At 51.8% G+C, this 25,951-nt stretch overlaps 2 protein-coding genes across 4 annotated transcripts; both read left to right on the top strand.

The window, feature by feature from the left end:
- Positions 1-9: 9 nt before the first annotated feature.
- Positions 10-4,857, top strand: CHCHD2 (coiled-coil-helix-coiled-coil-helix domain containing 2). 2 transcript variants are annotated; one of them, XM_039460629.2, is made up of 4 exons: positions 10-144; positions 2,022-2,271; positions 3,492-3,636; positions 4,574-4,857. In XM_039460629.2, exons 1-4 carry the CDS (start codon positions 95-97, stop codon positions 4,582-4,584), a joined length of 456 nt encoding a protein of 151 aa, XP_039316563.1. In that variant the 5' UTR covers positions 10-94; the 3' UTR covers positions 4,585-4,857. The 2 variants fall into 2 exon arrangements, with proteins under 2 accessions (XP_039316563.1, XP_074246380.1); XM_074390279.1 differs by lacking the exon at positions 10-144 and adding an exon at positions 381-502.
- A 7,814-nt stretch (positions 4,858-12,671) lies between these two features.
- Positions 12,672-25,901, top strand: PHKG1 (phosphorylase kinase catalytic subunit gamma 1). 2 transcript variants are annotated; one of them, XM_010332806.3, is made up of 10 exons: positions 12,672-12,905; positions 15,954-16,070; positions 18,455-18,633; positions 19,163-19,217; positions 22,844-22,909; positions 23,103-23,266; positions 23,943-24,033; positions 24,123-24,276; positions 24,411-24,536; positions 24,669-24,984. In XM_010332806.3, exons 2-10 carry the CDS (start codon positions 15,988-15,990, stop codon positions 24,759-24,761), a joined length of 1,011 nt encoding a protein of 336 aa, XP_010331108.1. In that variant the 5' UTR covers positions 12,672-12,905; positions 15,954-15,987; the 3' UTR covers positions 24,762-24,984. The 2 variants fall into 2 exon arrangements, with proteins under 2 accessions (XP_010331108.1, XP_003944843.1); XM_003944794.4 differs by having other exon boundaries at positions 12,677-12,905; positions 24,891-25,901.
- Positions 25,902-25,951: the final 50 nt, after the last annotated feature.

The raw sequence follows: 25,951 nt of genomic DNA, 5'->3' as shown, positions 1-25,951 counted from the left end.
CCGGCCCCGCCCCCCGCCTTCCGGCTCCCTCAGCAGCTGCTGCGCCCGTCCCTGGTACTCGCACGTCTGAAGGCCGGGCAGCCCCGTCGCCAGGATGCCGCGCGGAAGCCGAAGCCGCACCTCCCGCATGGCCCCTCCGGCCAGGTGAGACCATCGCAGGGTCTGAGGCCGGAGCGCGAGCGTCCGGACCCCACTGGCGCCGTGACGCAGACGGCGGCCGCGCGCGGGCGGGGGCGAAGCAAGGCCTACTGCGACGGGGCCCGCCGCGGCCGGGGAGGTGGACGGAGCGCGGCGCGCGGGGAGGGGCGGCGCGGGGAGGGCACGCGCCCGAGGAGAAGGCTGCGCGTCCGAGCGGCGGCCGGGGCGGGGCGGGGCGGGGCGGCCGGGTGCCGCGCGGTAGGAGGCCTTCGCCTTTGGACCTAGCCTGATCTGGGGACAGCGGCACCCAGGGAACTAATCCGGAAATGGCTGCAGGGAGCGTGAGACACGTGAAGGTGTCTAAGTGAGTGCAGGACATTCGTGAAATCGTGTCCTTCGTGATTCGAGACGGGGCCTTCCCCCGTGGCCCAGGCTGCAGTGCAGCGGCGCGGTCCCGGCTCCCCGCAGCCCGGGCCTCGGCGTCACGAGCAGCTGCGACCGCAGGCCCGCGCCGCCACGCGCGGCTGGTTTTTGTGGACGCGGGACCTCCCCGTGCCGCCCGGGCTGATTGCGAACTCCTGGCCTCTGGAGACCCTCCCGCCGCGGCCTCCCAAAGTGCTCGGACCACAGGAGTCGTCCCGGCCCGGTGAAAGGGCCGAAAGCATCTGAACGCTGTACAGATGCGGAATGCTTTGCTGTGCTGGTTCGGACGAGTCACTCGCCAGCCCCATTTTATAGCGTGTGAAAACGGACGAATTGGACTAGCTGCTTTTCGCAGTTGACCATCTTTAGGTCTTAACTAGAATGTTACTGGTTCAGCCAGACCTTCCTTGATTACCCTAAAATAGGTATCTCACGACATATTCTTCTGATACTCCGTAACACTTAAAATATGACATTTTTATTTATTTATATTTTGAATCAGAGTCTCACTCTCACTCAGACTTCAGTGCAGTGACGTAATCATGGCTGACTGCAGCCACGACGACCTTGCCGCGAGCTATTCCGTCGCCTCAGCCTCCAGGGTAGCTGGGACGACAGGTGTGGGTCACACCTGGCAACTTTATTCTGTTCTGTATTTTTGTGGAGACAGGGTCTCACTATGTGGCCCTGGTGATCTCAAAGTCCTGGCCTCAAATGATCCTCTTGCCTCCACTTCCCAAATCACTGGGATTCCAGGCAAGAGCCACAGCTCTGCAGCCTATTTTAATTATTTGATACCTCAAAAAAAATGTAAACTCCATGAATGCAGAGATTTTTGTCTCTTGCTTAGTTATATTACTAGCGCCTTGTAGTTACCTAATATCTGAATGAATGAATTCTGTAAGAATCTTTTAGTAGTCTATATTTCTCAGGACATATTGGATATGTCTTTAAAGATACTGTGGGCTATGTTAACACATGGAAATGGTTGCAAAGAAGCAGGAAACATAGTTTGTCCTTGGCAACTACTATTATGAGAAAATATGAAAGTGGCCGGGTGCGGTGGCTCACATCTATAATCCCAACGCATTGGGAGGCAGGTGGATCACATGAGGTCAGGAGTTCAAGACCAACCTGGCCAATAAGGTGAAACCCTGTCTCTACTAAAAATACAAACTTAGCTGGGTGTGGTGGCAGATGCCGGTAATCCCAGCTATTGGGGAGGCTGACACAGGAGAAACGCTTGAACCCGGAGCGGGGCAGAGGTTGCAGTGAGATGGGATCATGACACCGCACTCCAGCCTGGGCATCAGAGTGAGGCCCTGTCACAAAAAAAAAAAAAAAAGAGATAAAGTGATGTGAATAAAGGTCTATTTTAATATATAAGTTATTATTAAGTTGACAATTTCCAAAACTGGTTGGAAGTGGGAACTTTTAGGCTTTGTTCTTTTCTTTCACAGCCGGGCCCCTCAGATGAGAGCTGCGCCCAGGCCAGCACCACCCGCTCAGCCACCAGCAGCGGCACCCCCCTCTGCAGTCGGCTCTCCTGCTGCTGCGCCCCGGCAGCCAGGTCTGCTGTCCCAGATGGCAACCACTGCAGCTGGCGTGGCTGTGGGCTCTGCTGTGGGGCACACACTGGGCCACGCCATTACTGGGGGCTTCAGTGGAGGAAGTGGTCCTGAGCCTGCGAGGCCTGACATCACTTATCAGGTGAGAATTTAGGCAGCATTTCCCTTCCATGGGTGGATTTTATGAGAAAGACCAGACATTTCTAAGTTCCTCGTGTGAAGGAACTGTGTTGGATTTTAGAGCCCACCGTTGACAATGGGTTATCAAAAGCTACATCTGGCTGTTGAGCTACTGCCTTAGGCCAGCACCAGGTACTGTACAAACTGTATTTCTTCCCAAGGAGTGGACGTCACAGTCCAGCCTGACTCCCTGTAAAACAACCGCTTTCCCTTTGAATATTATCTCAGTGTCACTTCCTACAATCCTGTCTTTAAGGAGTCAAAAATCTCAAAGAGCTCTATGCTCTTTTACCTGGTACTTGCCATCACCTGTCTTTCTGATATGTATGGGTTTTCTCGTGTAATGAGCAGAAGCGTGTGTACTCTGCTAGTTCTGGTGCGCTTGAAACTCCTCGTCCGTTTTTCTGTAATAGTTGCCATTTTTCCTCCCCAAAGCATCACTGAACCATTTAGTCTTGATACCAGGATAACATTTCCACTTTACTTGCATCTTTATGAATCTTTCTGGTTGTCATTGGAATTTTGTTAAAGCTGTTTGCTTTCTGCTTTTAAATATTTTCACCTTTGGCTGGGTACGGTGTCTCATCCCTATAATCCCACCACTTCAGGAGGCTGAAGTGAGGGGATCATTTGAGCCCAGAAGTTTGAGACCAGGCTGGGCAACATAGTGAGACCCTGTCTCTACTAAAAATATTTATTTAAATTTTTCTTTTTTTTTTTTTTTTTTGAGATGGAGTCTTGCTTTTTCGGCCAGGCTGGAGTGCAGTGGCACGATCTCAACTCACTGCAGCCTTCACCTCCCAAGTTCACGCAATTCTGCCTCAGCCTCCTGAGTAGTTGGGATTACAGACATGCCCTGCCATGCCCAGCTAATTTTTGTATTTTTAGTACAGGCGGGGTTTCACTACGTTGGCCAGGCTAGTGTCAAACTCCTGACCTCAAGTGATTTACCCTCCTCAGCCTCCCAAAGTGCTGAGATTACAGGTGTGAGCCACCACACTCGGCCTAAAATATTTTTTAAAGATTGAAATGTTTTCACTTTCCATGTTAATAGATGGAAGCTTTAATTTGCATCTGGTGCTAGTTCCATTTCCTTTTAACCTCAAAGAGGATATATTCTTCATTGTGTAGGCATAAATATGATTTTCTTTCTTAGCAATAATGAATGTTTTGCCTTCACAGGAGCCTCAGGGAAGCCAGCCGGCACAGCAGCAGCAGCCTTGCTTCTATGAGATCAAACAGTTCTTGGAGTGTGCCCAGAACCAGGGTGACCTCAAGCTCTGTGAGGGTTTCAGTGAGGTGCTGAAACAGTGCCGACTTGCAAACGGTAGGTGATTTGTCCAATTTGCATCTGCTTAATTCACAGTGGTATTCCTGGATCCTGAAGAACTTAGGGGAATCTGTGTTTAATAAATTAAATTGATAAGTTTGGAGAAGACTTTGTTGGTATTTCTCTAGGATTAACTCCTAACAACTGGGCCAGAGTTTTCTAGTCGTTTTTATGAGTCATTATCTGAATTTTCTTCTACCTTCAGAAGGTATAGGCCAGGCGTGATGGCTCATGTTTGTGATCCCAGCACGTGGGTGGATCACCTGAGGTTGGGAGTCTGAGACCAGCCTGGCCAACATGGCAAAACCCATCTCTACTAAAAATACAAAAAATTACCTGGGTGTGGTGGTGGGTGCCCATAATCTCAGCTACTTGGAAGGCTGAGGCAGGAGAATCCCTTGAACCTGGCAGGCAGAAGCTGCAGTGAGCCAGGATCCCGCCACTGCACTCCAGCCTGGGTGACAGAGCAAGGCTCTGTCCCAAATTAAAAAAAAAAAAAAAATGAAGAAGGAGAAGGTGTAAATCAGCATGCCAGGTCTTACTGTGATTACTGGATGAGAGTGACCTCCTCGCCTTAAGGCCGTGAATATAAAATTAGATTCTGTTTTTACCAAAATCTAGGAATAGACCTCATTGAGTTAAAGGAGTTTATTAAGTTCCTCAGGGGAACTCTTGAGATTTAGGGTGTCTTGTTAGTTGCAGGATGCCTTCAATCACTTAGCACTCTGGGAGGCCAAGGTGGGACGATTGCTTGAGCCCAGGAGTTTGATACCAGCCTGGGCAACATAGCAGGACTCCATCTCTATTTTTTATTAAAAAAAAAAAAAAAAAAAGCTATACCCTTGGCTTCTCTCTGCTTTCATGATTTGGAAGGCTTCTGTTTTGTTGAGTGTATGAAGCTAGCACTCTTCTAACTTATTTTTTCTCTTTGCAGGATTGGCCTAATCAAGAAGTTCAAACTAGAGAAACGGAAAACCAGCTCTCATAACCAACCTAATATAAAAATTTAATTAATAGTGAAGGTGTAAAGTGTAGCCATCAGTTAAACCTCTCCTGCCATTCCTAGCTTCCTTGCTTCAGAATTGAAATGGAAGTGGGTGTTGCTACTCTGTAGAATTTGGAGCTGGTCAGATGTTTGTGTGGCCTCCTTAAACTAGCTGTTATGATTTTATTTTTTGTGAGTTAATTAGAATAAAGTGATTCTCTTCCAAGATGTGATTCATCTAGTCTGTATCCTCTGGTTATGAAATTAGCATCTACCCAGCTCTGAGAGCTGCCCTGAGGGATCATGTAAGGAGTGGCTCACTCAGAAACATACTGCTCGATTCAAGGGTCCCGGTCCTGTGGGCCTGGAGTTAAGCAAGCTGATCAGTAGCAGGAAACTCTGCTTAAAATACTGTTGTAAGCCAGGCGTGATGGCGCCTGCCTGTAATCCCAACTACTTGGGAGGCTGAGGCAGGAGAATTGCTTGAAACTGAAAGATGGAGGTTGCAGTGAGTTGAGTTCATGCCACTGCACTCCAGCCTGGGTGACAGTAAGATTCTGTCTCAAAAATACATTGTTTAAATCAAGTGAAGGATAAAGGAACAGGAATAAGCCTGTTTGGGGTGAGTTACCTATTCCCCTACTGTTTCCCCGCAAGCTTGTTCCGCCCACCTTACTTTGTTCTGCTCCATTTCCAACCTGGGCCGGTTCGCCTCTCCTTAGGCAGCCTAGTGGTCCCCCATTCCCAGGAGGTCACCATACTGAGGCCGAACTTACTGCGGACACCCAATTGGAATAGCACACTACAGCCCAGAACTCCCAGGCTCAAGCGATCCTCCCACCTCAGCCTCCCGAGTAGCTGAGACTACAGGCACGCGCCACCACACCCAGCAATAGATGTTTTTAAAATAACCTTTACTTTTAAGAAGTTAGGTACATTAGAGGAAACTGAAAAACACAAGAACAAAGTCACAATGACAAGCCGTTTAGAGTTTGACACATTCTCCTAGGTCCTGTGTGTCCATAGGCACAACATCCAATTTTGTGGGACTGAGACTGTATAGTATGTATCATGATCTTTCACACACCATGAATATCTACCAATTCAAAATCCCAAAGCAATCAGCATTTTGATAACCAAGAATACAGTACACCAACTCAGTCTGTTTTAAAAAAAGATGTAATCCTGTCTTTCTTGGGACAAAAACTTGATAGACGACAAAAATGGCAATACGCCTCTAGATAAAAGCATTGGCAGAGTTCTGATTTAAATACTGCATTCCCTTAATACTCAATTTAAAATGAAGCATACAGCAACAGAATAAGTACAATGCTTCTAAGAGAGCTCATTAGCAGATCTATACCATTAAATATTAGCAAGGTATATTTCCATGGAATTATTTAATATATTTCTATAGTACAGCCACAAGAGATGCATACATTAATGGCTGTCTTCAAAACGTAAATATGGACACATCTGCATACATCTCTCCCTTTATAGCTCCTTCTGCCCCTCCGCTGCCAACTAATGAACAAGTCCTGACATACGCTGCTCAGAGGTGATTTAACAATTCCGTATCCAAGATGCATCTTTTTTGTCAATTACTAGAATGGTATTTACAAAGTGGCTAATTCATTAGCTCTATGTTGTCACCCCAGACATTCATAAAGCTTAGACGTTGCAGTATAATGAACTTTGTCCACAATAAACACAGGCACTTTACTACAAACACTCATACAGACCTGGGGTTATCATCTAAAACCATCTTCTAGATATGGAGATACTAGCAAAGAGCCCCTCCCTTCACCCTGTCTTCTCCGTCTTCCACCATCCCCAGTGACTAAGTATAGGATGTCTGGCTCCAAGAGGTGAACTAATAATAAAGGTCACTCCCAGAAGACAGGCCTCCTTAAAACCTAACAAAAGGACATGCGTAAAGGGACTGACTTACTATATCTATTTTTAACATACTCTGAGCATTGACTTGTTTGTCCTTTAATACATAATATTAACTAAAATGCACGTACAGAACAATGGTTAGACCAGCTGAACTAATCTCAAGGACAAAGAACCCTTCTCCCTGCAAACCTCCTCCTCCCCAACCCATCACCAGCCAATGAATAGTCAGCATAGGCTCCTACACATCAAATTTTAACAACTCCATTCCCAAATGCAACCAACCACTCCTAAGGAAGTAATGAAAACAAATGCTTAGTGGGGTGTTACTTTAGCCCTCTATTTTTAACCTATGTCAAGCACTTTTAAACACCTAGAAAGACTAGATATTTCCAACTGGACTCAGGTTTTCCATTATGTACACAGTAGCATTGAATGAATAGTGTTATACATAACACAGACTGTAATTTGAGTGTCTTCTAAACACGAACATTCTAGCCTAGAACCTACTTCCCTTTCCGACCTCTGTCAACCCCATGGACAGCTTAGGGGGGACTTTAACAATGTCACTTCTGTTTTTAAGAAGTCTTCCCTATGATTTTTAACACAAGGTATACTCAATGTATTGAATTTACTAACTCTACTTCTGTAATACACTGGCAACCTGTTTAACATCGACTAGCTGTAAATTAGGACTCTTATGTCCGCTTATATACACTATATACACAGCACAGTTAATGAAAATGCAGACATAAGGGACAATGATCAATGTGCCTAATCATAAACACACTAGTGGAGGCCAGGCGCGGTGGCTCATGCCTGTAATCCCAGCACTTTGGGAGGCCGAGGCGGGTGGATCACAAGTTCAGGAGTTCGAGACCAGCCTGGCCAAAATGTTGAAACCCCGTCTCTACTAAAAAAATACAAAAATTAGCTGGGCGCGGTGGCACGCACCTCTAATCCCAGCTACGCAGGAGGCTGAGGCAGGAGAATCGCTTGAACCTGGTAGGTGGAGGTTGCAGTGAGCCGAGATCATACCATTGCACTCCAGCCTGGGTGACAGAGTGAGACTCTGTCTCAAAACAAAACAAAACAAAACAAAACACTGGTGGTAAGCTCTTTACACTCCTCCTCCTCCCGGAACCTGCAGAAATACCGTAATGCACTGCTCAGAGAATTGATCAATTTCCAAAAGAGGATATATCAAAAGGATAGCTACAAAATGTGTTTGTTATTTACTACCTCTACTTTTAACATACTTTGTGCACTTCTAAACATCTAGAAAGACTAGATATTTCAAATTAGGACTTAAGTTTGTCCACTATATACACAGCCGTGCTGAATAAACTACACACATGTAACAATGGTTATACCTAAAAGTGTCTTCTAGATGGAAACATTCTGGTCTAGAACTCTTCACAACCACCAACCTGGTGGATATAGGCACATGTGTCACTTACAGCTGATGTTACTTCACTTCCGAAAGTCTTTCTCAGAAGACAGGCTTTCTATGAATTTTAACCAAGTGTACAGGATGTGTTAGTTTACTTCTGTCATACATTGGCAACCTGTTTAATATCTAGAGACTAGATATTATAAAATTGGGACCCATTTGTCCAGTACATACATAATATATACAGTATAAATAGCAAAGTTAAAGGAAATGCATGTAACATATAGGCAATGGACTAAGCTGAACTTTTCTAATAAACAATGGCAAAACACCTTTTACAATTTCTTCCCTCCCACCTCCCAGGTAGTTCCACAATTCCACTTCCCAACAGCATTTCCCGTCACTTTTTTAAACCTATTTACAAAAAGTATTATTCTACTACTACTTTTAAATACACCGAGCACTTCCAAATATCTAGAAAGACTAGATATTTCATATAACTTGTCCACCACGTACACAGCCCTGTTAACTAAAATTGCATACACATAACGATGGTTATCATCTGAGGTACCGTCTAACTGTGACCATTTGGCCTTGAATCATTCCCTCCTCTCTTTCTTCTCTGCCTTCGATCCAGGGGACAGGTACAGGCACGTGTAATGCGCAGAGATGACTGAACAAATTCCAATGCAAAAGTCGTTTACGGAAGACAAGTTTTCCTACGAATTTCTTCACAAAGGGAACACGATATGCTGATTTACTACTTGGTCATACACTGCCAACCTCTTTAACATCTAGAGACTAGATGCTGAAAAATTAGGACTCATTGTCCATTATATACACTATGTACAAAGCAAAAGAAAATGCACAAAACCTACAGAAAAACAGTGTCTGAAATGTCCAAGTGTGAACACACTAGAATATTACCTTTTGCAATTTCTTCCCTCTCACCTCCTCTGAACCACTGAACGAGTATAGACAGTACTGTATGGCTCACAAAGGTGGCTTCACGATTCAATTTCCAAAAGTACTTCCTATGAATTTTAGCAAAAAAGATACATACGAAGTGGTATTTTACTATCTCTATATTTAACATACATCAGACACTTCTAAACACCTAGATTAGGAGTTAGTTTGTCCACTATGTACACAGCAGTCTTGAATAAACTGCAAACATGTAACAACAGTTATAATTTGAAAGAGCCTTCCAAGTGTGAACATTCTGGCCTAGAACCCTTCCTATCTCCATCAGCCCAGTGGGCAAGAACGCTCAAATTTTCAGAAGACAATCTTTCCTAGACTTGTAAAACACAATGTACAAAACATTAGGTTACTAACCCTACTTCTGTCATACAGTGGCAACCTCTTTAACATCTAGAAAGACTAGATGTTAAAGTTAGGACTCGTTTGTCCTTTATGTGCACTATATGCACAGGTAAGTAAAACAAAATGCAGAGATAATAATTCATCTGGCCTTGCTGTAAGCAGGGTAGCACAGAACCGTCTGCACCTCCCCCTCTTCCCTCCTCCCCTGAACCGCTGCACACACAGTATTACTCAACAGGTGATTTGGCCATTCCCCCCAAAAACATTTCCTACAAATTGTTAACAAAAAGATATTTACAAAATGTGATTTTACTACCTCTAATTTTAACATCTATCAGGCACTTCAGAACATCTAAAAAGAACAGATGTTGCAAAAAAGTTTAGCACTGTCAACTATATATACAGTAGTGAGGAATAAAATGCACACAAAACAACGGCCAGAATACGAAAATGTCTTCTCAGTACGACCAGTCTAGCGGAGAACCTTCTCCTCCTCCTCGTGTCTTCCAACTCCATGTCATGTAGCCCACTGAACACACGTGGACTACCGCTTCCAGAGGCCACCTAACAGCTCCATTTCCAAAAGTCATCGAGTCCAGGGGTCATGTATTTTCTATGATTTCTTTTAAACAAATGAGAATTTACAAGATGTGTGGTTTTCTAACTCTACTTTATCATACATTGGCAACCTCTTTACACCTAGAAGGGCTAGAGGTGACAAACGTTTTCTATTAAAAAGCTGGGGTGTGTAACTCTTATCAAGACAGCTGAAGGCGAAAAAAAAGAAAAAAATAGGGCCGGGCGCGGTGGCTCAAGCCTGTAATCCCAGCACTTTGGGAGGCCGAGGCGGGTGGATCACGAGGTCGAGAGATCGAGACCATCCTGGTCAACATGGTGAAACCCCGTCTCTACTAAAAATACAAAAAATTAGCTGGGCGTGGTGGCGCGTGCCTGTAGTCCCAGCTACTCAGGAGGCTGAGGCAGGAGAATTGCCTGAACCCAGGAGGCGGAGGTTGCAGTGAGCCGAGATCGCGCCATTGCACTCCAGCCTGGGTAACAAGAGCGAAACTCCGCCTCAAAAAAAAAACAAAAGAAAAGAAAAGAAAAAAATAACAAAAAGGGAAAAAGGTTGGGGTGCAGTTGAGAGCAGCTTTTCCCCATGACACACACAGGCCTTGCGCGCGGCCAGCGACCTTCCCCACGCGGCCCGTCCTTCCCCGGCTCTGTGCCCGGCAGCCAGGTCTGCAGGGATGAACGCGGCCCGACGGCCGCTGGCCGCGCCCCCGCCGCGCCGGGACCTTCGCTCCCCTCCGGGCCTGTGAAGGCCTCTGTCCGCCGTCAGGACTAGGTAGGGCCCGCCCAGCGGGGACCCGGACCCGCACGGCTTCGTGGTCCAGAGGCGGCCGAGCCCGCCTGCGTCCTCAGGCCGCCCTCCCAGGCCCTCCGAGACCTACCGGCTCCGCCGCGCGGCCCTCCAGCGGCCGCCATGCTTCCCGGCGGCCCCCACTTCCGCCGCGCGGCCCTCGAGCGGCCGCCATGCTTCCTGGCCCCCACTTCCGCCGCGCGGCCCTCGAGCGGCCGCCATGCTTCCTGGCCCCCACTTCCGCCGCGCGGCCCTCGAGCGGCCGCCATGCTTCCTGGCCCCCACTTCCGCCGCGCGGCCCTCGAGCGGCCGCCATACTTCCTGGCCCCCACTTCCGCCGCGCGGCCCTCCAGCGGCCGCCATGCTTCCCGGTGGCCCCCACTTCCGCCGCGCGGCCCTCGAGCGGCCGCCATGCTTCCTGGCCCCCACTTCCGCCGCGCGGCCCTCCAGCGGCCGCCATGCTTCCCGGTGGCCCCCACTTCCGCCGCGCGGCCCTCCAGCGGCCGCCATGCTTCCTGGCCCCCACTTCCGCCGCGCGGCCCTCCAGCGGCCGCCATGCTTCCTGGCCCCCACTTCCGCCGCGCAGGGGCGCTGCATCCGGGCGGCCCGGCTGGGGCTCGGGCGAGGCCCGCGCGCTGGGGTCCGCGGTCCGGGCGTGGTGCCGGCCGGGAGAAGCCGCCGCCGCCGCCATCAGCCACCGAAGTGGGGCGGGGTAGAGACGCTGGCCGCGGCTTCAAGGCGCGGGCCCGGCCCGAGGCAGCCGCGGCGGAGGCCTCCGGTGTCCCGGGCCCCCGGCTCACTCGCCGGCCCCGGCCGCGTGGCCCGCAGGGCCCAGGGCCGGCTCTCTGCCCGACCGGAACTCGCAAAAATAAGTGCCGGGCGCGGCGGCTCACGCCTGTCATCCCAGCGCTTCGGGAGGCCGAGGCGGGCGGATCGCTTGAGGTCACGAGTTCATGACCAGCCTGGCCAACATGGCAACACCCTGTCTCTGACAAAAATACAAGCATTAGCTGGGCGTGGTGGCAGGCGCCTGTCATCCCAGCTACTCGGGAGGCCGAGGCGGGAGGAGCGCTTGAACCTGAGCATTGCACGCCAACCCGGGCAACAGAGCCAGGCTCCGTTACAAAAAAATAATAGAATACATAAACATTTTTAAAAAACTCACACATCTGATGTAAGATTAAAGGAAGGTTTTCTGAGATGAAGCTATGGAGGTTAGATGAGAGGTAGATCCCTCAAAGGGAAGAGCTCTAGTTTTCTTTTAATTTTGAGATGCAGTCTTGCTCTGTCACCCAGGCTGAAGTGCAATGCCTAGGGACCAGTGATTCTCCTGCATCAGCCTCCCGAGTAGCTGGGATTACAGGCGCCCACTACCGTGCTCGGCTAATTTTTAAAATATTTTTAGTAGAGCGAGGGTTTCACTATATTGGTCAGGCTGGTTTCGAGCTCCTGACCTGATGATTCACCCACCTCGGCCTCCCAAAATGCTAGGATTACAGACGTAAGCCACCGCGCCCAGCCTTTTATTTATTTATTTATTTTGAGACAGGCTCTGTTGCCCAGCATGGAATACAGTGGAATAATCATAGCTCACTGAAGCCTCAACCTCCCAGGCACACATATCTGACTAATTTTTAAATTTTTGTAGAGCCAGGGTCTCACTTTGTTGCCCAGGCTGGCGTCAAACTCCTGGACGTAAACAATCCTCCTGCCTCAGTCTCCCAAAGCACCGGGACTACAGGCATGAGCCACTGCGCCAGGCGTTCCTAACCTGTACGGATCTGCATTATGTAGGGTAACCGTGCACACTGTCCCCAGATGTCCCTGTGGCAGCCGGGACAGTCAGCTGCTGCAGTGGTGCGCCGAGAAATCCTCCAGGGCCTTGCTCTCAGCAGACACGGAAATCAAAATCACTTGTGCATTCCCCACAAGGTTGGCTTTCTGTTCCCTGGGCCTGGAAGCCAAGGGAGCTGCAGAGGGAAAACTGATCACCACGTGCTGTCGGCCTGCTCTCAGGCCGCCGAGCTTCCCGCACCCTCCAGCAGAGGTCCCCGCAGTGAGACCCAGCCCTGCTCCCTGTCCCTGCAGGCCTTGGCCTGCCTCCCGGGTTTGCAGTGGTGATTTATTTTTGGTACGTCAGCCTCTGGTCATCAAATAGCAAAACCCAAAACAGGAGCAGCACGATATCTTCCAAGTGTCTGCTCAGGACACGGCTTCAGCCCTCGGTGGTCCCCTCTCCCCAGGGGCCCTGAGGCCTTTGGGATACTTGTCAAGCTCCTTCAAGAGCCTGCAAGGACTTAACGGTGAGTAGTTAGGCCGGTGATGGACAAAGGTCAGGTGACAGGCAGGGAATGGAGAGGCCTGGGGATGGAGAAGATGGAAGGCCCCACATCTGTTCCATCCATTTCTCCTTTCTGAAGGCACAGACCCAGGAGAGTGGCAGCATCGACCCCTGAAACCCCCATCTGGGGGACTTTCCTACAGAAAAGTGGTCCCTGGGGTGATCTGGTTTTTGGACTTTCAGAGTTCAGGGGAGGGAAGTTACACACCAAAAAGGACCAACCCAGCCGGGTGTGGGAGGGCGAGGCGGGAGGCTCACTTAAAGTCAGGAGCTCGAGACCAGCCTGGCCAACATGGTGAAACCCTGCCTCTACCAAAACTACAAGCATTAGCTGGGATGGTGGCTCGTGCCTGTAGTCCCAGCGATGCCGGAGGCTGAGGCAGGACAATGACAAACCTGCGAGGTGGAGGTTACAGTGAGCTGAGATCTCGCCACTGCAGTCCGGCCTGGGCCAGCTGCTCCCATGTGGGGACCCTGTCCACAGGGGTCTCGGGAAAGGTGTGAGGGGTGAGTGGGGCAGTAGAGAGGCCCCAGTCAGAGCTGGGGGGTGGGGCAAGATAACCAGTGACTGCAGCCACAGCTTGGCCAGGCTGCTGTGCGGGGCCTAGGCTGCCATCTCATAGAGGGTCCAATGTACTTGCTGCTCATGGAGGCTCAGGGAAGAGGAGACAGCTGGCACTACCCAGCTTTGGGAGGTAATAAGGCACAGATGCCCATGGCAAGGACTCGGGACCTGCCAGCAAATGGGCTTGTTTTTATGGGAAACAAGACACTCCCGGGCTTCATCAGGTTGCTGACGGGCAGGCAGAGGCCTGTGTGTGCGGCAGCCCAGATGCCTGGCACTGGGAGAGGGGACTTGTTATTCTAAACCTTCCTCTGGTAACCAGGCACCCAGTAGTGGGGCCACCAGGATTCCTGGAACAGCCCGCCCAGTCCTGGAGGCAGCCAGAGCTCCTGCTGGGCTGCTCAGCAAACTGGCTCCTCTGAGAGGCCAGGCCTCCTTAGGCCTAGAAGCAGTGGGGTAAAGGCGGCTGCTGCGTGGCAGCTTGGGCCTGTTTTCCACCTGCCCTTTTCCCTGTTGGTAGATGATCTTCTGCATTCCTCAAATCCTGCATCTCATTTTGTTTTGCTTGAGTCTCGCTCTCTCACCCAGGCTGGAGTGCAGTGGTGCAATCCCAGTTCACTGCAACCTCCACCTCCTGGGTTCAAGTGATCCTCCTGATCCAAGAGCCATCACACCTGGCTAATTTTTCTATTTTTGTTGAGATGGGGTTTCTCTTTGTAGCCCAGGCTGCTCTCGAACTCCTGACCTCAAGTGATCTGCCCACCTCAGCTTCCCAAAGTGCTGGGATGACAGGTGTGAGCCACCACGCCAGGCCCAAATCCTACATCTGAAACAGGAATTGAGTTTCCTGGCAGGAGCTTCCATGTTCCCAAAGCAAGGTGGGGTAGCTCAGTGCCTCGATGTCCAAGCCGGGGTGTCCTGGCTCTGTACTGGCTCCACACTGCAGCAGGTCCACTCAGGGCTCACTGGCCATTGTTAGGTAGGACGTGGGGCATTTTGCTGGCAGGACCCTGAGCCAAAGGGTACCTGCCCAACCGCTGACTCACATTCAAAAAATAGCACCAGCTGGACACCTGCACTGGACACAGGGAGCAGAGATGACTAGGACACCCTAGAGATGACCATCTAGATGACACACACTGACAAGTGACACCAGAGGCAGGGACCAGGACAGACCCACCCAGCTCTCCATCCCTTAGAGCACCCGGCATGGTGGTTGGCAAAGAGTGGGTGTTGGTATCTGCAGAATGAAGATGGAATAAATGAGTGAGTGATTATGAAAATCCCAGTTACGGACAGAATACATGAGAAAGGGTTGGGTGCAGTGGCTTACGCCTGTATTCCCAGCACTTTGGGAGGCCAAGGTGGGTGGATCATTTGAGGTCAGGAATTAGACCAGCCTGGCCAACATGTTGAAACCCCGTCTCTACTAAAAATACAAAAATTAGCCAGGCATGGTTGTGCGTGCCTGTAGTCCCAGCTACTCAGGAGGCTGAGGCAGGAGAATTGCCTGAACCCAGGAGGCGGAGGTTGCAGTGAGCCGAGATCACTCCAGCCTGGAAACTGTGACCAGGTGTAGTGGTGGCTCACGCCTATAATCCCAGCTCTTTAGGAGGCTGAGGCGGGAAGACTGCTTGAGGCCAGGAGTTTGAAACCAGCCTGGGCAACATAGGGAGACCCTGTCTCTACAAAAATCTTAAATATTAGGGCCGGGCATGGTACTCACATCTGTAATCCCAACACTTTGGGAAACTGAGGCGGGCAGATCACCTGCAGTCAGGAGTTCAAGACCAGCCTGGTCAACAAGGTGAAACGCTGTCTCTAATAAAAATGTAAAAAATTAGCCGGGTGCGGTGGCAGGTGCCTGTAATTCCAGCTACTCGGGAGGCTGAGGCAGGAGAATCGCTTGAACCTGGGAGGCGGAGGTTGCAGTGAGCTGAGATCGTACCACTGCACTCCAGCCTGGGTAACAGAGTGAGACCCCATCTCTACAAAGAGGTTCGTTTGTTTGTCTGTTTGAGCTGGAGTCTCATTTCACCCAGGCTGGAGTACAATGGTACGATCTCAGCTGACTGCAACCTCCGCCTCCCAGGTTCAAGCGATTCTCCTGCCTCAGCCTCCCGAGTAGCTGGGACTACAACCGTGTGCCACCATGCCCAGCTAATCTTTGTATTTCTAGCAGAGATGGGGTTTCATCATGTTGGCCAGGCTGGTCTCGAACTCGTGGCCTCAAGTCATCTGTCTGCCTCAGCCTCCTAAAGTGCCGAGATTACAGGCCTGAGCCACCGCACCCGATCTCAATTCACAAACGTTTATTTGGAACATTCACTATAGGCCAGTCTGGTGCCAGGAGATTTAAGGATGAGTGAGAAACAGTTCCAGGCCCCAAGGAGAACACCCCCCTGGGTTAGGAGCACTGACAGCTTCTTTCTGCTCCCCTCTCAGAGTCGCCCAGAGTCCCCCCGCTGAGCATCTGAGCATGACCCGGGATGAGGCACTGCCGGACTCTCATTCCGCACAGGACTTCTATGAGAATTACGAGCCCAAGGAGATACTGGGCAGGTAAGGTCCGCGCTCTCCCTATGAAGTGCTGTCCTCTGCTCCACCGCAAGGACTGACCCCACTTGCATCCCCAAAGTGCTGTCCACTTGGAGAAACCCTTGGTTTGGGGTCCTGCCATCCTGAAGCCAGGAAAGATAAGAGAAACCTCTCCCAGTAAAAAGTTCCCAGGGGCAGGTACAGTGGCTCACACCTAATTCCAGCATTTTGGGAGGCTGAAGTGGGAGGATTGCTTGAGGCCAGGAATTCAAGGTCAGCCTAGGCAACATAGCAAAACCCCATGTCTTTTTTTTTGTTTAGACAAGGTCTTGCCCCGTTGTCCAGGTTTGAGTACAGTGCTATGATCTTGGCTGACTAGTCTCTGCCTCCTAGGTTCAAGTGATCCTCCCACCTCTGCCTCCCTAGTAGCTGGGACCACAGGTGTGTGCCACCACGTCTAGCTAACCATCTCTATAAAAAAAAAAAAAAAAAAAAAAAAAAAAAAGGCCGGGCACGGTGGCCCACACCTGTAATCCCAGCACTTTGGGAGGCCGAGGCGGGTGGATCACGAGGTCAAGAGATCGAGACCATCCTGGTCAACATGGTGAAACCCCGTCTCTACTAAAAATACAAAAAATTGGCTGGGCATGGTGGCGCGTGCCTGTAATCCCAGCTACTCAGGAGGCTGAGGCAGGAGAATTGCTTGAACCCAGGAGGCGGAGGTTGCGGTGAGCTGAGATCGCACCATTGCACTCCAGCCTGGGTAACAAGAGCGAAACTCCGTCTCAAAAAAAAAAAAGAAAAAGAAAAAACAGCAGCCAGGCCCAGTGGCCCACGCCTGTGATCCCAGCACTGCGGGAGGCCGAGGCGGGTGGAGGGCCTGCACCCAGGAATTCAGTATCAGCCTGGGCAACAGAGCGGGACCTCGTCTCTACAAAAAATAAAGAGTTAGCCAGATATGGTGACGTGCATCTGCAGGCCAGCTACTCAAGAGGCACAGGTGGCAGGACTGCTTCAGCCCTGGGGAGTTGAGGCTGCAGTGAGCCGTGATCATATCATTGCACTCAGCCTGTGCAACAGAGCAAGACCCTAGAGGCCCTATCACATACACACACACACACACACAGTTCTTAGGTGTTGTTAACAAGCACATCTAAGCCCAGCTTTGACCAGAATCAGGAATCAGGAATAGAGGGAAGATTACAGCGCTGAGTGTAGGGCTTCTTTCTTTCCATATGTTGAGCAAGAGCACTGAACTAGGGCCGGGCAAGGTGGCTCACACTTGTAGTCCCAGCACTTTGGGAGGCCAAGGTGGGCAGATCACCTGAGGTCAGGAGTTTGAGACCAGCCTGGACGTGTTGAAACACCATCTCTACTAAAAATATAAAAGTTAGCTGCATATGATGGTGGGCACCTGTAGTCCCAGCTACTCGGGAGGCTGAGACAGAAGCCAGGATCATGCCACTGCACTCCAGCCTGGGCTACAGAGTGAGAAACCATCTTAAAAAAAAAAAAAAAAAAGCTGGGTGTGATGGCTCATGGCTGTAATCCCAGCTACTTGGAAGGCTGAGGTAGAGAATTTCTTGAACCCAGGAAGTGGAGATTGCAGTGAGCCAAGCTCGCACCACTGCACTCCAGCCTGGGCGACAAAACAAGAATCTATGTAAAAAAAAAAAAAAAAAAAATGCCAGGCGCGGTGGCTCACACCTGTAATCCCAGCACTTTGGGAGGCCGAAGCGGGTGGATCACAAGGTCAAGAGATCGAGACTATCTTGGTCAGCAAGGTGAAACCCCGTCTCTACTAAAAATACAAAAATTAGCCGGGCATGGTGGTGCACGCCTGTAGTCCCAGCTACTCGGGAGGCTGAGGCAGGAGAATTGCCTGAACCCAGGAGGCGGAGGTTGCGGTGAGCCGAGATCGTGCCATTGCACTCCAGCCTGGGTAACAAGAGCGAAACTCCGTCTCAAAAAAAAACAAAACAAAACAAAAAAAACAAAAGACTAAAAATTAGCTGGGCATGGTGGCACGTGCCTGTAATCCCAGCTACTCAGGAGGCTGAGGCAGGAGAATTGCCTGAACCCAGGAGGCCGAGGTTGTGGTGAGCCGAGATCGCGCCATTGCACTCCAGCCTGGGTAACAAGAGCGAAACTCCGTCTCAAAAAAAAAAAAAAAAAAAAAAAAAAAAAAAAAAAAAAGCACTGAACTAGGAGTCAAATGGCCTGAGAGTAGGCTTGTTACTCATCAGCTCTGGGCAAATCACCGTCGGTGCCTTTATTCATCCACCATACCCAAAAGCTCAGAGGAAGTTGGGGGAGTGTAAATCCATTGACAAGGGCATCCTGGCTGCGGCCTCGAATCTCCGGTGGGGTGAGGGGCCCCCAAGGCCATCTGTCCTCTGCACTCCCAGGGGCGTTAGCAGTGTGGTCAGGCGCTGCATCCACAAGCCCACGAACCAGGAATACGCTGTGAAGGTCATCGACGTCACCGGTGGAGGCAGCTTCAGCCCCGAGGAGGTGCGGGAGCTGCGGGAAGCCACGCTGAAGGAGGTGGACATCCTGCGGAAGGTCTCAGGGCACCCCAACATCAGTGAGTGATGGCCCCAAGCCACAGAGTGGGGGTGGCCCCCTGTGATTCTGCCCTGACAGCCTGAGCCAGGTAGCGTGGCCCCACTGCACAGCCAGCTAGAACCACCCAGGCTTAAGGTTCCCAGTTCCACCCTCACTGCTGCGACAGGAGGGGTCCCAGGCAGGGATGGATGCAGGTGCGGGAAAGGGAGTTCAATGTCCCCGGGCTGAGTTAGCCAGGCGTGGTGGTGCACACCCGTGATCCCAGCCACTCGGGAGGCTCAGGCAGGAGCATCACTGGAGCCCGGGAGTTTGAGGCTGCAGTGAGCTATGACCGCACCATTACACTCCAGCCTGGGTGAGGCCCTGTCTCTAAAAATATTAACAGTGATAATAAAGCCCCAGGGCCTGCCCACACCCCTGGTTGGGGTCCTTCGGGCACCCTCCTGATTCCCCTGTCAGCTTCTGAAGTCAGCCCACAGCAGCCTTGGCCCTCTCCCCGTGTCCGGGCTCCCCTGCTACCTGAGACCAGCTAGTCATTTCCATTTCAGTACAGCTGAAGGACACTTATGAGACCAACACTTTCTTCTTCTTGGTGTTTGACCTGTAAGTACCCAGCCCCAGAGCCAACCACATCCCCTCCCGCACCCCAGGGCTGCCTGGAGACCACAGCCAGTCCCTAAACTGAGGATGTCAAATCCGTCACGGTGTTTAGACGGATCAGCCCCTGAGGTGGGGCTGCCGGGTTTGAAAACGGGCTCGAAAACGGGCTCATCGCTTGTGGGCTGGATCATTTCTTTAAATCTTGGTTTTCTCATAATAATTATAGGAGTGATAATAGCACAGTGACTGGCATAGTGTGAATGCTAGTAATTATTAGCTACAGGCCCGGTGCAGTGGCTCATGCCTGTAATCCCAGCCTCCCATTGTGGGAGGCCAAGGCAGGCAGATCACTTGAGGTCAGGGCTTTGGTAAAATCCTGTTTCTACCAAAAATATATATTTTTAATTAGCTAGGTGTGATGGCATGTGCCTGTAATCTCAGCTACTTGGGAGGCTGAGGCAGGGAAATCACTCCCATGAGCTGAGATCATGCCACTGCACTCCAGCCTAGGCAACAAAGCAAGACTCCATCTTAAAAAAATAAAAAATAAAGGCTGGGCACGGTGGCTCACACCTGTAATCTCATCACTTTGGGAGGCCAAGGAGGGTGGATCACTTGAGGTTGGGAGTTCAAGACCAGCCTGACCAACATGGAAAAACTCCATCTCTACTAAAAATACAAAATTAGCGGCATATGGTGGTACATGCCAGTAATCTCAGCTACTCGGGAGGCTGAGGCAGGAGAATCGCTTGAACCCGGGAGACACAGGTTGCAGTGAGCCGAGACTGAGCCACTGCACTCCAGCCTGGGCAACAAGAGCAAAACTCCATCTCAAGAAAACAAAAAAAAGCGATCCTCCCACCACAGCCTCCTAAAGTGCTGGGATTACAGGCATGAGCCACCGTGCCTGGCAGTGTATTGATATAATTGTTCTACTTTATTATTGGTTGTTAATCTCTTACTATGCTTAATTTATAAACTTTATCTTAGGTATGTACATACAGGAAAAACAGTATGTATAGGCTACAGTGCTACCCATGGTTTTAGGCATCCACTGGGGGTTTTGGAACATATGCCCTGCAGATAAAGAGGAACAACTGTAGACATATAGAAACTAAAACAAGGGGTTAGCGAGAGACGGGGGCTTCTTAGACTGAGTGGTCAGGAAAGGGTATCCAGGAAGGGACTCAAGCAGAGGGTGGCAGGATGTCAGGGCCTCAGACTCTGCAGGCACTCAGTGCAAGGCTGACATGGTCTGACGTACTTTTTTTTTTTTTTAAGAGTTTTGCTCAGTCACCCAGGCTGGAGTGCAGTGGAGCAATCTTGGCTCACTGCAACCTCCATCTCATGGGTTAAAGCCAAGTGTCTTGCCTCAGCCTCCTAAGTAGCTGGGATTACAGGCGCCTGCCACCATGCCCAGCAAATTTTTTTGCGTGTAATTTTTTAGTAGAGATAGGATTTCACCACATTGGGCAGGCTGGTCTGGAACTCCTGACCTCAAGTAATCCACCTACCTTGACCTCCCGAAGTGCTAGGATTACAGGCATGAGCCACTGTGCCTGGCCTGACTGACTTTTGAAAAGATCTCACTGGCTATCCAGGGATGGCTGTAATGAGGCGGGACTGGAAAGAGGGAGGCCAGCAGTATCAGGGAAGAGAGGCAGGTGGCAGAGGTTGCATCTAGGTGTGGCCCAAAGATCAGTATCATCATCATCATCATCACCATCATCATCATCATGCCCCTACCTCTACATCATCAGGATTAGTAAGACGAGCCCCTTATCAGTAAGCATCAAATTCGAACAGCACAAACTGCTCTGTGAAATGTGGATTCAAGGCTTATTATTGGCCAGGCACGGTGGCTCACACCTGTAATCTCAGCAATTTGGGAGGCCGAAGTGGGAGGCCTGCTTGAGGCCAGGAGTTTGAGACCAGCCTGAGCAACAAAGTGAGACCCCATTTCTACAAAAAAAAATTATTTATTTATTTATTTTAGTAGAGACAGGGTTTTAACATGTTGGCTAGGATGGTCTCGATCTCCTGACCTCGTGATCCACCCACCTCAGCCTCCCAAAGTGCTGGGATTACAGGCTTGAGTCACCGTGCCTGGCCTACAAAAATTTTTTAAATTAGGGCCAGGCGTGGGGTTCATGTCTGTAGTCCCAGTACTTTGGGAGGCTGCAGTGGGCCAGGAATAGGAGACCAGCCTGGGCAACATGGCATAACCCTATCTCTACAAAAAATACTAGTCCAGCATGGTGGCAGGTATCTGTAATCCTAGCTACTCAGGAGGCCGAGGCACAAGAATGGCTTGAACTTGGGAAGCAGAGGATGCAGCTGGCTGAGATCGTGCCACTGCACTCCGGCCCAGGCAAGAGGGAGACTTTCTCCAACCCCTCTAGAGTCACCAGCTGCAGCTGTCTCGACTCTGCTCTGCAGTCCTTCCTGTCCTGGTCAGCCCTTGGGGGCAGCTCAAATGTCTTTAACCTTTGAAGAAGTTGCTGGGGGAAGCTATTTTTAATGCTGCCCTGAGGAGCCCTCCAGCGTATAACCAGATTGTTCTATCGAGACTTCTTTCTAGATCACCCCCGGAGGTAAGAAGATTGAACTGCAGTTCTTAATCCCGAAACTGGCAAACTTTGTTACTGCAACTCTTGCACAGCAGATTCTTCCCATTTGTTTCCTGGGAAAAATCAGGATACTCAGCCAGGTGTGGTGGCTCTCGCCTGTAATCCCAGCACTTTGGGAGGCTACCTGAGGTCAGGAGTTCGAGACTAGCCTGGAAACATGGAGAAACCCTGTCTCTACTGAAAATACAAAAATTAGCCAGGTGTGGTGGGGGGCGCCTCTAATCCCAGCTACTCGGGAGGCTGAGGCAGGACAATTGCTTGAATCTGGGAGGCAGAGGCCGCAGTGAGCTCAGATCATGCCATTGCACTCCAGCGTGGGCCACAAGAGCAAAAACTCCGTCTCGGTGGGGGGGTGGGGGGGGAGATCTGGATACTCATGTCCTTCTGATCTGGATCTGAGGTCCTGGGCCAGTGGTACAGGGTCCCCTCTTTCAGCCTCCAGCCATGATTTAGGCCCCGATACATCCCAGTCCATGGTGTCACTTCCATGGATGGGAGGACCCTGACGCTGATACAGTGGAGATGGAACAGAAAGGGCGCTTGAGCTGGGGCTCCCCGACTGTCCACCAACTTCAGGGCCCACAGCGGGGTACCGTTCACAGGGCCAGCAGCTTGGGGCCCACTGCTTCCCTGGTTGCTTCCAGCCATCCTGGCCTGAAACCAGGGCAAGGGGAGCCTGGGAGAGGACTTACCTAGGAAACGCCTAACCTATGAGAAGGTGGATTTTTATTCCAGGGGAAAAACTAAGTTAGGGGAGAAACCCAGGTCACCTCCGGTCCTCGGAGGGTTGATGCGAGCCCGAGGCCTGGATGTGGGCCCCTCTCCACCCTCCTCCACTTCTCTCCTCACTTCCTCAGCTCCTCCCCCGAGACGGTGGTTCTCCATGGGGAGTGGCCCACTTAGCTTCTGGAGGTACCAGGTGGAAGGCAGCACTGTGGGAGCAGGGGAAGGAGGCTGGTGGTCTTGGGACCAATCCAGTTACCAACCCCGTTTCCACAGAATGAGGAGAGGGGAGCTCTTTGACTACCTCACCGAGAAGGTCACCTTGAGTGAGAAGGAAACCAGGTCAGAGTCCCTTTGCCCTTCTCTCTGCTCCCTCCCACTTGGCCTGGGGCCACGGGCCCTGGGGTGCCAGGGGTGTCAGGGGAGGCTGGCGTGCGCCCTGCTCCCTTGCGGTGTGGCTGAAATGTGAGCTGTGTCTCCCTGCCTGTCGCCTGACCCTGCACGGGGGAAGTGACAAGTGTGTGCCCCACCCTAGGAAGATCATGCGAGCTCTGCTGGAGGTGATCTGCACCTTGCACAAACTCAACATTGTGCACCGGGACCTGAAGCCTGAGAACATCCTCTTGGATGACGACATGAACATCAAGCTCACTGACTTTGGCTTTTCCTGCCAGCTGGAGCCTGGAGAGAGGCTCCGAGGTCCGGTAACACGAGCTTGGCCCACATCTGAGCCTCGGGCTCTCGCCAACCCTCCGTGGAATAGAGATGACCTGGGTTTCTCCCGTAACTTAACTGTTCCCCAGAATAAAAATCCCACCATTTCATGGGCTAGGCATTTCTTCAGGTAAGTCCTCTCCCAGGCTCCCAGTGCCCTAGTTCCAGACCAGGATGGCTGGAAGTAACCAGGGAAGCAGTGGGCCCTGAGCTGGCAGCCATGTCAACAGGAAGTACCCAGCCCTGCCCTGGGCCCTGAAGCTGGTGAACACTGGGGGAGTCCCAGCCCAAGTGCCATTTCTGTTCCATCTCCATTGTCACTTTGGACTTCCTCTTTTATTTCTGAGATGAGGGGCGATCTCGGCTCACTGTAACCTCTGCCTCCTGGGTTCAAGCTTCCTGAGTAGCTGAAACTGCCTCAGCCTCCTGAGTAGCTGAAACTACAGGCATATGCCACCAGGCCCTGCTAATTTTTATATTTTTAGTAGAGACGGGGGTATCGCCATGTTGGCCAGGCTGGTCTCGAACTCCTGGCCTCAGGTCACCCACTTGCTTCGGCCTTCCAAAGTGCTAGGATTACAGACATGAGTCACTGCACCCAGCCTGGACTTCCTATTCTGAGCGCCCTGCTGACCTGTCTTGATGGCGACTGTTCCTGCAGAGGTCTGTGGGACCCCCAGTTACCTGGCCCCTGAGATCATCGAGTGCTCCATGAACGACGACCATCCAGGCTACGGGAAGGAGGTGGACATGTGAGTTCGCTGGGGGAGAGGAGCGCCTGGCTGGGCTGGGCCGGTGCCCCTGGCGCTGGGTAAGTGGCCCTGAGCCCTCACACCTCCAGGTGGAGCACGGGAGTCATCATGTACACACTGCTGGCCGGCTCCCCGCCCTTCTGGCACCGGAAGCAGATGCTGATGCTGAGGATGATCATGAGTGGCAACTATCAGTTTGGCTCACCCGAGTGGGATGACTACTCGGACACCGTGAAGGACCTGGTGAGAGGCCAGGCCTACCCGCCCTGGGCTCAGGGCCCCAGTGCCAGGCGCCCCTGTCCGAGAAGGCCCTCGTCCCCTGACGTGCCGAGGGGACCTGCCTTGACATTCTCGGCGCCCCTCTCGTTCCCTCCCAGGTCTCCCGCTTCCTGGTGGTGCAGCCCCAGAGCCGCTGCACAGCAGAAGAGGCCTTGGCACACCCCTTCTTCCAGCAGTACGTGGCGGAGGAAGTGCGGCACTTCAGCCCCCGGGGGAAGTTCAAGGTACGAAGCATCCCGCCCCAGCCCCCGTGGCAGCTGCTGCCAGCACCCCCAGTCCAAACCTCCAAGCGCGCTCCTCTCCCAGGTGTCCTTACACCCCAAGGGTGTCCAGAGCACCTGCCCCTCCTCTCCTAGCCACCCTGTGGCAGCTCCAGCTCCACTGCCGGCCTCAGAGATGACAGGAGTCAGCCCACTCCATCCCTGCAGATGCCAGTGAGGAGGAAGTGAGGGACACTAGGAGGGACCCCAAGAAGCCACTCAAGGCTTCGTGGCAAACGAGCCCAGGGCATCCCTGTGCTGGACGGCCAGGGGCTGGCTGGCGGGGGCTGCAGCCCAGCTTCTCCGCCCGGGGGGCAGGTGCTTGCTCTGACCGTGCTGGCTGCAGTGCGGATCTACTACCAGTACCGCCGAGTGAAGCCCGTGACCCGGGAGATCGTCATCCGAGACCCCTACGCCCTCCGGCCTCTGCGCCGGCTCATCGACGCCTACGCCTTCCGAATCTACGGCCACTGGGTGAAGAAGGGGCAGCAGCAGAACCGGGCCGCCCTCTTCGAGAACACACCCAAGGCAGTGCTCCTCTCCCTGGCTGAGGAGGACTACTGAGGGGCTGGCCAGTCAGGGAGGGCTAGAGGGCAGGCGGGGAGGGGAAGCCAGGGAAATAAAAGTCGAAGGGGTGAGACGCACGCAGGCCTCTGCGGAAGCACTTGGCCCTCACCGGAAACCCCTGCAGTTGAGGCCATGACCCCCTCAAAGGCTGTGCACGAGGGAAGCAGGTGTTCCCACCACACAGCAATACCTGCAGGCTGGCCAGGCCCTGGGTGGGCAGAGATGACATGTGGGCTGAGACCCAGAAGCCCCCTGCTCCTCCACTTCCTAGATGAGCCACCATCTCAGTCTCTCTTTAGGGGAGGCGCAGAGTTACTGACACTCGGGCCCTCTTTCCTTAGGGTCCCTAGGGTGAGGATCAAAGACAGAAATGAGGTTGTATTGACCCCGTGACACCTAGTGACAGTGCGGGAGCAGGCTACCCTCCAGTAGCATGTTTTTAGAGGCATATGGAGAAGGGGATCCAGGCATGGTGGCTCACACCTGTAATCCCAGCACTTTGGGAGGTCAAGGTGGGAGGAGTGCTTGAGGCCAGGAGTTCAAGACCAGCCTGGGCAACATAGTGAGATCCCATTACTATAAAAAGTAGCCAGGCATGGTGGTGCACACTTGTAGTCCCAGCTACTTGGGAAGCTGAGGTGGGAGAATTGCTTGAGCCCAGGAGTTGAAGGCTGCAGTGAGCTGTGATCACCACCGTCCTCTGGTGTGGGCAAAGCAAGACCCTGTCTCAGAAAAATAAAAATAAAAAACAATAGAATGGAAGCTTCTGCTGTTTGTATTCCTGGAGTATTATTTGCTTTGTGATTCCCACA

The sequence above is a fragment of the Saimiri boliviensis genome, chromosome 20 (assembly GCF_048565385.1).
Source record: "Saimiri boliviensis isolate mSaiBol1 chromosome 20, mSaiBol1.pri, whole genome shotgun sequence".
NCBI classification, from domain to species: Eukaryota; Metazoa; Chordata; class Mammalia; order Primates; family Cebidae; genus Saimiri; species Saimiri boliviensis.
Note: the sequence above shows the minus strand (reverse complement) of the source record. Positions and strands in the feature narration are given on the sequence as shown.

What these genes read in the sequence shown, in the direction of transcription:
- CHCHD2 (XM_039460629.2), top strand. Translation starts at nt 95, where the DNA reads ATGCCGCGCGGAAGCCGAAGCCGCACCTCCCGCATGGCCCCTCCGGCC. An exon ending in CGCATGGCCCCTCCGGCCAG is followed by an intron (nt 145 to 2,021) that starts GTGAGACCATCG and finishes TTTCTTTCACAG; the next exon opens with CCGGGCCCCTCAGATGAGAG. An exon ending in GGCCTGACATCACTTATCAG is followed by an intron (nt 2,272 to 3,491) that starts GTGAGAATTTAG and finishes TTGCCTTCACAG; the next exon opens with GAGCCTCAGGGAAGCCAGCC.
- PHKG1 (XM_003944794.4), top strand. Translation starts at nt 15,988, where the DNA reads ATGACCCGGGATGAGGCACTGCCGGACTCTCATTCCGCACAGGACTTC. An exon ending in TTGAGTGAGAAGGAAACCAG is followed by an intron (nt 22,910 to 23,102) that starts GTCAGAGTCCCT and finishes GCCCCACCCTAG; the next exon opens with GAAGATCATGCGAGCTCTGC. An exon ending in GCCCCCGGGGGAAGTTCAAG is followed by an intron (nt 24,537 to 24,890) that starts GTACGAAGCATC and finishes CCCGGGGGGCAG; the next exon opens with GTGCTTGCTCTGACCGTGCT.